General features: G+C 27.6%; 1 protein-coding gene across 7 annotated transcripts in view; it reads left to right on the forward strand.

The window, feature by feature from the left end:
- Window positions 1-12,465, forward strand: part of LOC107453163 (uncharacterized) — a 41,326-nt gene extending 28,861 nt beyond the window's left edge. For all 7 annotated transcript variants that reach the window (XM_071180550.2, XM_071180549.2, XM_071180551.2 and 4 more), the window contains exons 17-24: window positions 193-452; window positions 1,524-1,647; window positions 3,714-4,001; window positions 5,421-5,693; window positions 6,362-6,550; window positions 8,348-8,494; window positions 10,028-10,329; window positions 10,586-12,465. In XM_071180550.2, coding sequence (XP_071036651.2) covers window positions 193-452; window positions 1,524-1,647; window positions 3,714-4,001; window positions 5,421-5,693; window positions 6,362-6,550; window positions 8,348-8,494; window positions 10,028-10,329; window positions 10,586-10,676 — 1,674 coding nt within the window. In that variant the 3' untranslated portion in view covers window positions 10,677-12,465. The remainder of the gene's footprint in view (window positions 1-192; window positions 453-1,523; window positions 1,648-3,713; window positions 4,002-5,420; window positions 5,694-6,361; window positions 6,551-8,347; window positions 8,495-10,027; window positions 10,330-10,585) is intronic.
- The last annotated feature ends 2,717 nt before the right edge of the window (window positions 12,466-15,182 follow it).

A 15,182-nucleotide genomic window follows, 5' to 3' on the forward strand; every position in this document is an offset into this window, starting at 1 on the left:
ATTTGTCGTACATTATATTGCAGTATAACTGCTTTTGGCTTTTTATTAATCTCATTTAATCAGGATTACATTTGGAATAATCAAAATTAGTTAAGTTAGAATCTGGGTTCTTGTAATGCTGTTTTTTATTCTTGAAATTTTTTTACTAATTTTTCTTAAATGCCTTTTCAATGTTTTTAATTTTTAATATAGGAGTTCACCAATCGGAAAGATCTGATTGAACATGCCAGCGTCCATGGCAAAATTGGAAAACAACGATGTTTTCGAGGATTTATAAATCCACTTAAACCATTTAAGTGCAATCTATGCTATAAATCATTTGCCTCAGATGAAAGACTCATACGACATTACCTAGTTCATGGTAGTGAGGATTCTAAACCCCTACAGTGTGACATCTGCTATAAACGTTTTCTGAATAACTCTGCTTTAGCATGCCATATCAAAGTGCATAGGTAAAGTGATTAAATATTTTGTTTTCATTTGCATTCTAAATTTTTTAACTATGGGAAAGTTCTTTGACAATAGTGTAAACAATTGTTGACTGCTGATTTTTCGAGCTATTTCATTCATAGTTTTCATGCAAGATCACCATTGTTTTAATAATTATTCTTTTCTTTAACTTTCAACTAATTCTAGCAGAAAATCAAATTACAAATAGAAAAAAAATCAAATTTGATATATTTTATAAATAATATTTGACTTATGGGCTATTGATTCGCCAAAATTACATTAATAAGATTCTTAATGTATATTTTTGGTAGATTTTGAGAAAGTTGTAATAAAAAAATACAATTATAATTCATTGGAAAATATTTTCCATTATGAATATGAAATAGTGTAATAAGAAAGTCACTACACTCTTTTGTTTGAGATTCAAACTGATTGAACTTAGTTAGAACCTCTTTGAGTATGGCAATTGTTGCAACTATTTTAACAACTCGGTTCACGCTTCATTAATTCTGTGTCACAAAATTATCCCCGATTCATAATTAACTGCCTCAAATATAAATGAAAGTTTTGGGGCAATTTAATGTTAAAATAAATTTTCAAAGTGTTCCTAACGTTTTCGGATTAAATCGTCACAATTTCCATAAAAGTGGTGTATGTTTTTGTGTATGAAACTGTTATCTAATGGAAATTACTGAAATGTGCAAAGTACCTGTCTGAAAACAGTACTGTAGAATTACCTGACGTAAAATGTTCAACATTGGGAAAATAATATATCATTATAATTTTGCCATAAGTTCTTTAAATGGAAATTTTTGGTTCAGCTTCAAAATCATTTGATTCAAGATTCATATTAATGCATAGTAGATCTTAAAAGTCTTGGAATTGGGCTATAGTTATATTTATGTAAATTTTCTAGAGGGATTCTTTTAATTTATTGGACTATTATATCTCCAAAGATTCTGCCTTATTTTAGCTTAGCTAAAATAATTTTTTCCTAAACTTTGCTCATAAAATTGTATACATTTATTGTATTGTTGAAAAAAAATTTATACGTTTATTGTATTTTTTTTCAGTGAAGAGAGAAAATTTTATGAGTGTCCTATTTGCAAAGCTGAATTTGATCAAATTGTTGCTTTGAAAGAACATGTCCATGTGCACTGTGAAAATGGTGTCTACAATTGTCCAAGTTGCCACAAAGTAAGTAACAATTTCTTTTCTTACGGTTGTTTAAATAGGCTCTAATGGGGTTCACAAGATTCAGTCTTTTCATCTTATCTTGAATGCTAGATAATAGGGAATTCTAATATTCAAGCTTGTCCTAGTGAATCCTAATATCTGAGCTCTAAGTTTGTTCGTAGGATTTTTTTTTTTTTAAACCTTGTTTTTTTTCTGTTTTTTTTTTCTTTTTCAAAACCAGTTTTTTTTTCAATCTCTTTTCGAACTGCATTTTAATTGAAAGTTACTAACTTTATGAAGAATAATTAATATTCTAATATTAATTGCTATTTCATATAAAAACAATTTAAATAAACACTACTAATAACTGATTTGATAAAATAACTGCTATAAGAAATCAAACTAAATTTAATCTATTTTATGTTCATTTAAAATATCTGCATTAAAAAGATAACACTAAAAAAATACAATATTTTGCAACAAAATAGTTGAGAGTAAAATTAAAGGTGCAGAACCAATCCAAAAGGGGGGAAAAAAATGTATTTAACATCAATTGCCAAAGCTTTTACTGTAAGAATCATTAAAATTTTGTTGAATGCATTAATATAAAATTTATAATGTCATATTTTTCACTTTTTGAAGGCAGAAGAATTATATTTCAACGAATTTGATTTGCGATATTTAATTATCATCACATTAATTTAACATTCTAACTGATGGAGCTCAACTTTAATATGTAATTTTGCTTATTCTCTCTTTCTTTGTGATAAGTAAAATCTGGTAAATCTTGAGTAATTCATCTCGTTGATGGCAGAGAGTATCTGGTCGCATTGAATCATTCTGACTAATTTGATATTCAAGATGTTCTACAATATTGAAAGATTGATTTTTTGCATAAACAAATCTGGCAACCTGTTTGTTGAATATGTGCTGTTGGCCTGATGTTGATTTCTAGAATAAATTTTTTTTTCAAATTAAATTTTTTTTTAATTAAACTTTTTTCATTTCTTTTCCTTTTTGAGGTTTGATTTCATTCATAATCTCTTTGTTATTAGTTAAATCCATAGAGTTTGAATTACAATTCAAAAGTGATACACCTTCTGAAATAAACATAATTTTATGAGTATGTAAAAAAGATTTGATTATTTGCACATATTTTTGATTTTTAAAGATCTTTCTAAAATTTATTGATTTCGGAATCTACGTCCTGATATTCTTCAGAATTTTCTGATTTCAATTTAACTTTCTTTTTTAACTTAAATAGAAGAATTATAATTTGTTATTATATTATAACAAATAATAGTTGTATAACTTTCAACCAAGTGGCAACAACAAATTTTATTTTAAATAAAAGCTTATCAGTGGAATAATATAATTACAAGTTAAGATTATTATTGAGATATTTTTGTTCATCATATATAATACTTGTGATGTAATTTTTTGTAATGTTAATGATAATTAATTTATTTAACAAGCAAAAATATTGTTAAAACTCTCAATGAAAACTTCTGCATGTTACTAGATGTTTCTTCATTCTGGTAATTTGAACTTTCATTTCTTAATTGCAGGTTTTGCATTCAGCTGTATATTCTATTATTTTTAATTTTTTTATCTCTTCGAAATTTAACCTTATACCAGTGCTATACATTTTGCCCTCAATTAACTTGACTTTATATTGAATTAACAATTATTTGAGTGAAGCAAGATTGTTTTTGAAATGAATTGATTTGTTTTGATAAAAGTGGAACTTTTTAATTTGCATGAAACAGTTTAGGAATAAATTTTTTATTGGTTCTTAAAATAGAAGTTAAAATTATGTACATAAAATCTAAGATTTGTATTTTTGTAAAATTTAGTTAGTTTATTTTTAGGTAAGGTAATAAGTGGGATAACTTATGAAATGAGTTGTTTTGATATGTATAAAAGTTTTTTTTTAATTAAATAATTTAGGAAAAAAATTAAAGTTAGATTATTATATAGGGAAAAAACCCTAATTAGTTTAAAAAATGTTAAAACCATTTGGTTTGAAACCATGCCAACCTTGTTAAAAGCTCAATATTTTTCATTAAGTATTTTCATTATTTTAGGTTTTTGAAGAATATAATCAAGTTCGGAAGCATATAAGGGCATTCCATTCTGAGCGGAGATATCCTTGCGACAAATGTGAAAAGATATTCCCTCGTCCTGATAAGCTCAAGTTGCATATGTTGAGACATTCAGATCATAGGGAATTCTTGTGTTCCAGTTGTGGAAAACAGTTCAAAAGGAAAGACAAGCTAAAAGAGCATATGAAACGAATGCATGCTCCTGATCGTGAAGCTAAAGTGAATGCCAAAAATTCAAAATCATCAGGCTCAAAAAAATTTGTTCCAAAGGTAATATTCTTACATAATAATAGGTCAGTTCCAGAGCACAGAGCTTTTGGATGGTTAATATTTTGAAGTTTAATGGTTAATATTTTGATTGATGCAATTCATAATCAAGTTACGTCATTATTCTTTGTTTAATTATAATTCTTTTATCAATGTTTTAAATATTTCTACTAGAATATTAAACTAAAGTTAAAAAGTAAAAATCTTAAAGAATTATAAAATACCAGTCATTATTCTTATAAACTTAGGAAGCATTTCTATTGACTGTGATTTGATCATTCTATTTAAAACACTCTGATCAAATTCTTAATTCCTAAATTTCTATTTTAAATGAATTATTATTTTGATGAAAAGGTGACATAAAATTATAATCAATTCAACATTGTCAGTGCAGCAAATGTTTGTACTTAAATGAAAAGTTTGCTTTCAAAACATAACCCCCTCTTCTCTTAAGATGAAAACTGCTTAAACTTCACCGTTTGTTTTTGAATGACATTATCAGAATAGCTTGGAGTAGGCTCCAAAAGCTCTGTGTCTTGGAAATGACTCATTATTCCAATTTTTTTTCAATATATATTGTTTGTGAAATAGTTGCCTTTAAACTAAATAATTATTTTTTGAATGCTTATTTGACACTCCGATCTTTTTAAAATACTAATTATATTTTATAATTAATACTTAATTTACGTAACGTTAATAAAGCAAATTTTTATCTTTAATAGTTATTTTTGTAATGTTAATTCTTCAGTCAAATCTATATACATGTTTCTTATCCATTTTTTTCTTTTTGATGTTAAATCACTTTTTACATTGTAACTAGCATTTTTGTTTATAAACTAATCACTCAAAGATTAGTATAAATATCTTCATAATGAATTGTGTTTTGGCACTTTTTTAGTTCCATAAATCAAAATACATTAAAAACCTGATGAACTGATGCCCTGTCATACAATATTTTGTTATCTAACATTATCTAACAAAAACATTCTGTCACACATTTCATCATCATTACAGCTGTAACCACTTGCTGTTGTGAATACGACAGCTGTTGATGCTCAATTACTGTTGTGGATGACGATAGTTGTTAGCTAATTACTATTGTGTGTTTTTTATTTTAATTTTATTGTTGTTATAATACAGCAATTTGAGGTTTATTTGCTGTTAGAAAACAGCACTTTAACCTTGGAAATGCCCTATTTAAAAAAAAAAAAATTACAGTTAAAATATGTTCGTCTTTATTATTGTGAAATCTCCTTTAAATTGCGTTTATTTCTATTTTTCATTAATTTGATCTGAATTTATGCATTTTTTCTTTCTTCTGTCATCTATTATCATTTTAAGATCTATTAAACATTTATAATTTTTTCTTTACTTTTTGTATTAAATCACATTTTTATTGATTAAAACAATATTTTTATTAAGGTATCTCCCACGGATTACCACCGATTCATATATAAATGTCATACATGCTTACTTGGTTTTAAAAGAAGAGGTATGCTTGTGAACCATCTTGCTAAGAGACATCCTGATATCAGGCCAGAATCAGTGCCAGAACTCAACCTTCCTATCTTAAAAACCACTCGTGATTATTACTGCCAGTATTGTGAAAAAGTTTATAAATCAAGCTCAAAACGTAAAGCTCACATATTGAAAAATCATCCAGGCTCTGAACTTCCAATGAGCAACAGAAGAAAGGTAAATATTTCTAATTGATTAAATTTTAAATTAAGTTAGTTAATTCTATTTAGTCAAGCGTATCTGTAGTTTTAATTATTGCTAACATTTTATAAACTGTTTGTGAAACCATTGTGAAAAGTTTTTTTTGTGGTTCTTGTTGATAGACTCAATGATTTCAGGAGTTTTATATATCTCAGGTTCTTGATTATTATGTTCAATATACAATTATATATTTTTATTAAAAAAAAAACAAGTCCAGATGTCTGCGTCTAAAGCCACATTGCTCCCTTTTCTCAATTCATATCAATATTCTATATGCATCTCTCCATAATGATTCCTAACAAGATATTTTTCTTTTCTTTTTAAACCTTTCCCTCCCCCACAATATAACGAACTCGTATCAATCTCCCACTAGCCTTTAAGACGAGGGTCGCTCATATGTGCAGAAATATAATCAGAGTTCTGACACTGTTGTTTTCATATTTAAAATTAGAAGTAATAAAATGAATACTGTTATGTTCTAATATTACTAGTAATTATAATTGCCTTTAATCCATTTTAAAACAGTTTGAAAAGGGAGCAATTTTTTACAGCAATTATTCTAGCCTGGTAAAAAAAAATTTCATTTTTTTTTAATGACTGGCATGTAAGTAGTTTACTTAAACTTGTGTTTTTTCTTAATGAAGGGAGGTGTACCAGAGATTCCTGGAATGCCAAATCCAACATTCTCCCAAACAGTGGGAAGCATCACAACTCACCCCCATCACTGCAACTGGTGCCACAAACAGTATGCTAGCAAAGCCAAGTTACTGCAGCATCAACGGAAAAAACATGTGGATATGCTAACGATGAGCTATGTTGCCAACAATACTAAAGTTAGTACCAAATATTTTTACATTTAATTCTTTTTATAAATTACAAGTTTTCACTCATTAAAATGTTTTTTTTTTTACATATGGGTCATGCTTGTGAATTTAGTTGAAAATGATAACCTCCAGAAATGATACATAATGAGATTGTGTGTTGTACTTGGGTATACTGAAATGAGAAAGGTTTATTTATGTACCAATATTACTATGACAAATTAATAATTATACAATTATTATATTTTTGTTATGTAAAACAAGTTGTGTTATTCGTGTAAAAACATCCTGCATCAGGCTGAAAGATATTATTTTTTCATTGTTTTATGTCACTTTATCTTATAAATTCTTTCTAAAAACTCCAAAAAAAATTTTTAAGTTACCTCAAGAATTTGAGTCATTCTGTGAATAGAAGATATTATCCAGAAGCACATTTTTGAAATGAAAATAACTTTTTTTTTATTATGAGTTTTTTAATGTTGCTCTGTAGCACTTTTTATGAAAGAGTTGTTTTTCAAACATATGTTTTTGAAGGATCAGTATTGGGTTGAATTGTGAGTTTCTTCTAAATTGATTGATTCTTCTGCTAATTTGCAGATTTTCCCGAATTTCCAGACTGTTGATTTGGGGTGTTCTGCAAATCAGTAATTCAAAATTTTATTACTTATGCAAAATCTCATTTATTCTACCAGCACCTTTTTTTTTCTCTCTCTCTCTTAAAGGTCTTATCCATGTGCGATAATAACTGTTTTTACGCAGATTTGTTAGCGACAAACTCAACTTCGAAAGCGCAAGATTGAAAAAAAAAAAAATATTAAAAACTTCGGCTAAAATCAATGAATTTCTGAGGCAAGCACTTAAGTATAAATTTGTAATCTATAAATTAATTCAGAAATGGCGAACATTTAAAAGGTCGCTTGCTAGAAAAAAAATGGTGTTATATCACATTTTTTTAAACTATATATACTTTATACTTTTTCTATACTTTATATTTTAATGAGTAGCAATTTTGTTGCTAATTTTGATTTGTGACAGTAGTATTACTCAATCAATGTGATATATTTGCTACCTCTTTTTATTTGGCTACAACTAGATTGAACCAACTTTTAATATGATATTTCGACATGAAATTTTCAAATTGTTTGATGCATTTCAGTAATCATTTTTCAATGTGCTCGATACCATCACTAATAGTTTTTTTTTTCTTTTGTCATTAATGCAATAAATTTTTCTAAATTCTGAGATTTTTATGATATACAAACTTCAATCGAGCATTTGATTTTTCACTTTTTAATGTGCTCAATGTGCATAAATACCAGCGTAAATCCATGCGTCATTTCATTCGTTTTATCGATTATTATTGCTATAAATTTTCTCAATGTTTTTTTCTCTCTAAATCCCTATGTTGTTTATACATTTATTGTTATATACATGCAAAATTCAAATCACACATTTTAAAGTCACTTTTTGCCACACAGCAAATTTTATAAAATAAGAGCTTTAACACTAAAATGCTCAATTTTGAGAAGATAAAACAAAAAAAGCTCCAATTTAAGCAAAGAGGGTTTATTCAGGACCCTAAATGTAAGGAAGCTAAAACATTTTGATGCAGATGTATATTTGTTGTAAGTAGGGTGATTATCATCATTTTTACAACACTTTACAAATAATAGGTTCATGAACCAAAACTACTGTTAGCATAATGACAAAATAGAAATAGCATTCAATCAATGACCTGAAGTTCATTTTGTTATTCTGGTTTAAAAGGCAAGCATTTTATTGCCATCATAATAGAACAATATGTTGCAGGTGGAACCAGTTTGTGATCAAAGCACTCAGGTGACTGGACAGATAGTGATAGAAAGTGTCTCTTCGGGATTGTCACATGAAGCTGCTGCTGTACTTATTGATGCTACAAAGCGAAAAATACATTATATTGATAAAGATTCTTTGGTGGTATGGCATTATGTATATATATTAGCTTTTGCTTATGACAAGCATTAATCAACTAAATTTTAATTATAAAATTTAAAAAATATACGAGAGAAAAATTGTGGTTACATAAAAATGTTTAATACAGGATTATATTAGTTTTCAAACTTCTGTATTTGCCATTTTATTATATACAAATGGTGTCATTAGATCATTATGCACTACAGCTTGCGCTTATTGTTATTTAGTGTTTTTCAACTATGCCTAATATCAAATGAATTGTCCAAGCTAAATAATTTTATTTTTCTATTTATAAAGTACTTCATATCAAAGGAATTTAAATTATAAATGCAGAAATTTTAACGATGGCAAAAATTTTTGCAATTTTATTATATGCAAATGAAGTTATGTCACTTGGGACAATTTTTTCTTTTGTTTATGTAAGGTTCAATCTTGTGCCATTAGATAATTATGCACTATAGCTTGCAACTTATTGTTATTTAGTATTTTTTTCAACTATGCCAAATACCAAATAATTTTTCCAAGGTTAATAATAAAGTTAATGCTAAAGGAATTAAAAGCAAAAATTTTGATAAATCTGTAAAATATTATTTAATTTTATTAACACAATTAATAATGAAATTACTGATCGGCAGCTGAATATTATTTAGCCAAATACTGAAATTGTTTTGAACTAGCCTGAATCATTCTTTGATGCATCCTGGGCAATGTTGTAATTAACACCATAGGAGCCAAAGAATTGTTTTCAATTTTGAAATAGAAAGTAAAATTGACTTAAATATTGCTTTGAAATTGCAAGTTAAATTATTGTATGGCAATTTTCAGTCATTATATGAAGGTTTTCTATGACTATCTTTCTCAGATTTAATTTTAACATATGTAAATATAGATTACCAAAAATTTATTTTCGTCTTACATTTCAAGTTTTCTAAATTTCTTGTCACCCTTGTTTTTATTTTTTTTTTTGGTTTTACCATTTTTATCATTAATTTGTGTTTTTAATAATCTATCATATGTCGAGGAGGAAAAAATGCTTAAAACTCTCAATATGCCTGATTTTCATTTAGAAAAAAAAATTATGCACTTTGTATTCCTTACAATTTTTCTAAGTTGGCTGTATAATATAATAAAGTTGTGCTCATTTTGTTAGAAATAAAGCCTTGGTTTTGTGTCCCATCACTTGAAAGTAATTAAAAACAATTCAATCTAGTAGCAGAATATAAAAATCGTAAAGGAGAACTGAGAAAGTTATGTAGCAAATTTTTTTTGCTCTATTTACAATTTCACCTTAAAAATATTTTCCTTAAAAAATAGTATTCATAACTGCAAAATTATTTTCGTATGATCTGAAAAAAGATGTTTATAATTTTTGGTAAATTGATAAATGATGATGTAAAGTAATGGAATAATTTATTAAAACTTTAAAATCCTGAAATTTTTTTAACAACCTCTTTTATCATATGGTTTCAATATTCTCTTAATAAATATGCCATTTATTAACTATAATAAAATTATAAAACTATGAAATGTTTATAGGTCTCTTCACATCCTGATGGTATACCCACAGCTGATCTCTTGACTCAAGCCATGTCCGAGTTGACCCACAGCATCGCTGAATATCGTTCAAACGGAACTGAATTCTTGACCGCTACGAGACTGTCTCCCACAACCCTAGTTAATCCCTCTCCATCTACCACCCCTATTCCTGCCCAACCTTCACCTAGTGATGATCCACCGTCTTCTCCTCCCCCTGTATTAGACGCTAGTAACATCACTACTCATTTGGATCAGATGCAATTGAATCAGCTTCTAGCTCAGTACCAGCAACAGCAGTTAAGGTAGGAGTTGTTAATAGTTTTTTTAATATAATTATATCCTGCCTAGTTTTGAAATGTATTTTGACTACGACTTTTACTTCCCATCTTTCATTCAAATGAAAATAGGTCATAAATAAGACAATTATTTCTACTATCGTTAGCTCTGTTAATGTAATGAAACAAATATTTTCCTGAATCATTTGCAATTGTAATTTTTATGTTAGCATACCAAATATAATAAAAGTTAACAGACCAAAATGTGTTTTTTCCCCTCCAGCTCACAACAGTTAGCAGTTGTTGTCACTTCTGTCACTCGATCCTGGCCTACATCTGTCACCACCAGTCTGAGCAACTATCCAGCTCGATGAAACAGATTCCAAGTTGAAGCTTGATTGAAAATGTTGAAAAATAAATAAATTTAGTGCCATTTGTATGGCTGCAGCCTTGATGGGCTTGGTTAACCATTGCACATTGTAGTGAGAGCACACTGCTGTTGAGGAGGAAAGCTATTGTTGAAGTCTTTTCGGGAAGTAGTAAAAAAAAAATAATAGGGATACTAGGCATGATGCCTACTGTTTGAAATGCCCAATCAAGCATTCATTTGCTCTTGTGGGTTCATATTATCAAAGAGAATTTTTAATGGAGGTGCCGATCGTTTTTATCTTATCTCGTAGCTTGTGTGTCTTTGAAATTAAACCAAAGATTTTTAAAGATCTTAACAGTTCCCCCCTTTTCTCTTTGAATGTTTTAACAAAACATTGTGATAGCATAGAGTAAATTTAAATGTAGCATGCTTGAAAGTGTTCTATTTTTAGAACACCAATGCCAATTCTATATCCTCCCGTTGGTGATAATCGCTTGCTTTCCTATATTGCTTGATTTACATTGCTCTGGATGTTGGTAATAAATTTTGGCTTCTTTTGAGGTTTCCTTACGATACAGAGGCTAGCCTTTTTGTATTTTTTTTCCTTGTATAGGAGTTTGGATGTTAGAGTTGGAATTTTACCTTTTCCACTTGTTACTTAGTCTACTTTTAAATTAGTTTTGCTGAAAAAGCACAATTTCATTTACTGTTGTATTTAAATCATAAATCATTGTTAATAGCATTATGCCCCTGTAAATTTGTACATTGGGAAATTTTAATGTAGGAAGAATACTATTCTACTGAATCTCTGAGCTTTTAATATTTATTTCACCTTATTTTTTTGTTATTGTAAATTTTAACAAAAATATCATTACACGAATGGAAAAAGTTATCTTGTACATTTACTGATTTGTTTGTATTATTTCAAATTGTTCATGTTGAATTCAACTGACCAGTCTTTCAGATGGAATTGTAAATTAGATACTCAGATATATTTTAAAATTATAAAAACATTGATGTATATCCATTCCTCATGAATTTTAATCTACCTAAAAAGTGTAATGTATTTTCATATTAATACTATTGTGCCATTTTAAATGTAGCATTTTATCATTTCAATTTGGAATCTTATGAGCCTATATTTCATTAGCTTATGAAAAAAAAATCAAATAAATGAAATTACTTAAGGCATGTATAAAGATTTATTTATTATTTTTATGTATATGTGAAAGTTTAATTATTTACAATTGTATAGATATTGTATCGACTAATTATTATATTTTTATTGGCTATATCAATCTAGATTACTAAAGAATATTGTTCATGTATTGAAACAGTTAATTTGTTTGTACAGCACTACTAGGCGATGTTAAATTGTTTAGTTATCCTGTTAAATTTTAAGAAAATGGCTGTTGCACATAATTCTCTCTCTTAGTGTATTAGCATGAAAGCCCAAAGTTGTTCATTATGGTTATATGCACTGCCATTACAGTCTTTAGAAATCTTACTAAACAAATAGACTTTCTTTAAAACATAATTCTTTAATTACTTCTATTTGCTGGAAATTTAGGCAGCTGAGAATGACTTTATTAAAATTTAGTTTATTTTTAACTGTGCCATTCATAGCAAAGATTTCATTTAAAAATTATTTTTAGGTGCCATTTCATAAAAGAATCATTACTTATGTATATATTCTGTAATCATTATTCTTTGTATTTTTATGAATTGTCCTATTGTAAACTCTTAATTTTTCAGTTCAATTTATTTTATGTAATAAATTATTTCCAAAACAATTTTTAGTAAAATTTTTTTCCTAGTATTTGATGTTCTCAATATTTTAACCGAATTTCATCAAATTGAAGAGCTTAGTGGGGGGAATAGTTTTTGACGCTTAGAAAACAATCCTGATTTCCGGATGTAAGATGTCATGGCTGGCTAAACTGGAAAAAATTTTGAAATCTAATAAAAACACCCAAAATTCAGGGAAATGAATTATTATGAGTTTGAGGTACTTAAGTCTCATTTTTACAAAATAAATTGGTGTTCTAATTATTTAAAAAAAAAAAAAAAGAACTTCAACTTTAATGTGAAAGTGTTGTGTTGTATATTTTATCTGTAAGAATAAGACATGGCTAGATACATTAATTTATAAATCTCAGTTCACAACTAAATGGCTATCAGAAACAATATTCGAGATGAATATGCAAATAAAAATCAATTCTCTAAGCTGAAATTACCTGTTTTCATTAATGAAATTATCTTTTGAAAGTCATTTGCAAAGAAAAAAAAGACTACTAAAACTATGATGGATCTATTTTTAAAAAACATTTTTTTATTATTAAATATCATTGGTGTCAAATATAAAGATACCAGGTACCCAGACCCATTTCTCAATCTCAAGAAATGGTACACATATTCGGCCAATTTTATTGGGTATCTAGTACCAGGTAAGACTCATTTTCATGTATTCCATCAGTTTTTACCAATCGGGCTGAAACGACTGGTTTTGGTAGTACATATTTTACTTTTATGGAGAATTTTAATTCAGAAGAACCATTGTCTAGTGGACAGCGAAATATGCTTGCTAAAGAGAGGTGTCCACTTAGAGAAAAGTATGTTAATTTAGAAATCAATGCAGAAAACTAAATTAATATAATAGTTAAATAAATGTAAATTTAGAAATAGAGAAGCATTTATATTTATTAAAAGTAAATAAAATCGTAATGAATTAATTTCACTGTTAACTAGAAAAATATGATAGCTGTCTGGGGGTCTGTTTAGAAGAAATTTGGGTCCGTTAACGTACCCTTCACAAAATATCTTTTTCATAAAAATGGACCCTTCACAAAATAGTTTATCTTTTAATCGGACACTTCACAAATTTATTTATCTTCATTATTGTTTTGTTGATCAAATAAACCCTTCCCAGGGACGAAAACAAGAAAGATGTAAACGAATTAAGTTTTTTCTTCGGCAGACGCTTCTTCCTTTATTCATGCGAAATGAATATTCGGCAGTATAAGCTAAATACCAAATATTTGTATGTTGCATCTCTAATTTGAAAGCAGCAATTGCTGTTTATTTTGGAAAATGAAATTTTTTTTATTATAATTTTACAGTGCTGAGCATAGTCTTGTATCTATTTACAATTTAAGAACTCTTTGAAAAAGTTTTTTTGCAATAACCGGACCCTATTTGCACAAATTCATAAAAGCAGGACTCTGGTTAAAAGCATGTGACTTAACGCTTATTTTATATTCACAAATTCCGAATAATTTTTTCACAATTTTACAAAAACCGGACCTTTCACAAAATGTCTGGACCGACCCTTGGCTGTGTATTTTTCTCATACTAAATGTGCTTCAGCAGATAAATGAAATGTTTTTATTATTTAGGTTTTTAGACTTATTATAAAGAAGTATAAACAACAGTTGCAAACAGAATATAAATATTTTCTTACAAATGACAGTTCTTTTAATACTATTTTTTATTTACACATCAAAGATTAACTTCCAAGTAAACAGAAGAAAAAAAACATGTTAAAACGAAGAAAATTAATTTAATAAAAATTGCTACAGAAATTTTTTGAAAGTAGTTTTTATTTTTTAGTTAAAAAAAAAAAAAAACTTTTTATCTTCATATAACTCAACATAAAACTTATTTGGAGACATTTTATTGAATTTTTTGTACACGTTGATTTACATTCACATTGAAAAAAATGAATAAAATTGCCCATTGATATCTCTAAACTAATTTTTTTTTTCTAGAATGTGTTTCTTACTCGTGGATAAAGTTTGCACAGAAAACGCTTATCTCAAACTTTTTTCTCTTGCCAGTTCATTGTTGTCAACACAATTACAACATAAAAAATAAATTTAGCCTTTAGCATATTTTCAATTGACAATTACAGAAAATTTGAGAAGTGAACATCTGACCTTTTTGAAATAAAGAGCTTTACTATTATATCAGCTTTAAATTTTGCAATTAACCATGTCTAGCATTCTAAAATCACTTAAACAAGTTGAAAAAAAATATAAATCATTTTATAAAAAATTTGTTTTGTTGAGCAAGTCTTATTTTTGTGTTATGGATAAATAAATAAGAACAACCATCTGGTGAATGGAAAACTTATTACAACTATTTATTTTACTCAAATTGCGTAAATATATTGGAAGCCTGGGACTCTCATAACTCTGAATAAAATCAAAACAATTATATTTATTCTAAAAGTCCCCATTGTATCTACTTCTAATTGCGGTGAAGCCTGTATAAGTTCACCACTTGTAATGCATTGCTTCAATGGTCAACTTGTAGAGGGGGATGAGTCCTTTTTTTTAAAATCATTTTTCAAATGTTACTTTTATATATTCATTTCTACAGAACCACCTATGAAAATAGTATTAACAATTGTAACCGCTTTTAATATGAAATTAAAATTTATTTTGGAAACACCCCAATGCATATTTTTAGAAATTAAATAGATTACCAGAATAAATTTTGCTTTCTTACT

The sequence above is a fragment of the Parasteatoda tepidariorum genome, chromosome 8 (genome assembly GCF_982258835.1).
Source record: "Parasteatoda tepidariorum strain Cologne lab strain chromosome 8, Ptep-v5.0, whole genome shotgun sequence".
NCBI lineage: Eukaryota > Metazoa > Arthropoda > Arachnida > Araneae > Theridiidae > Parasteatoda > Parasteatoda tepidariorum.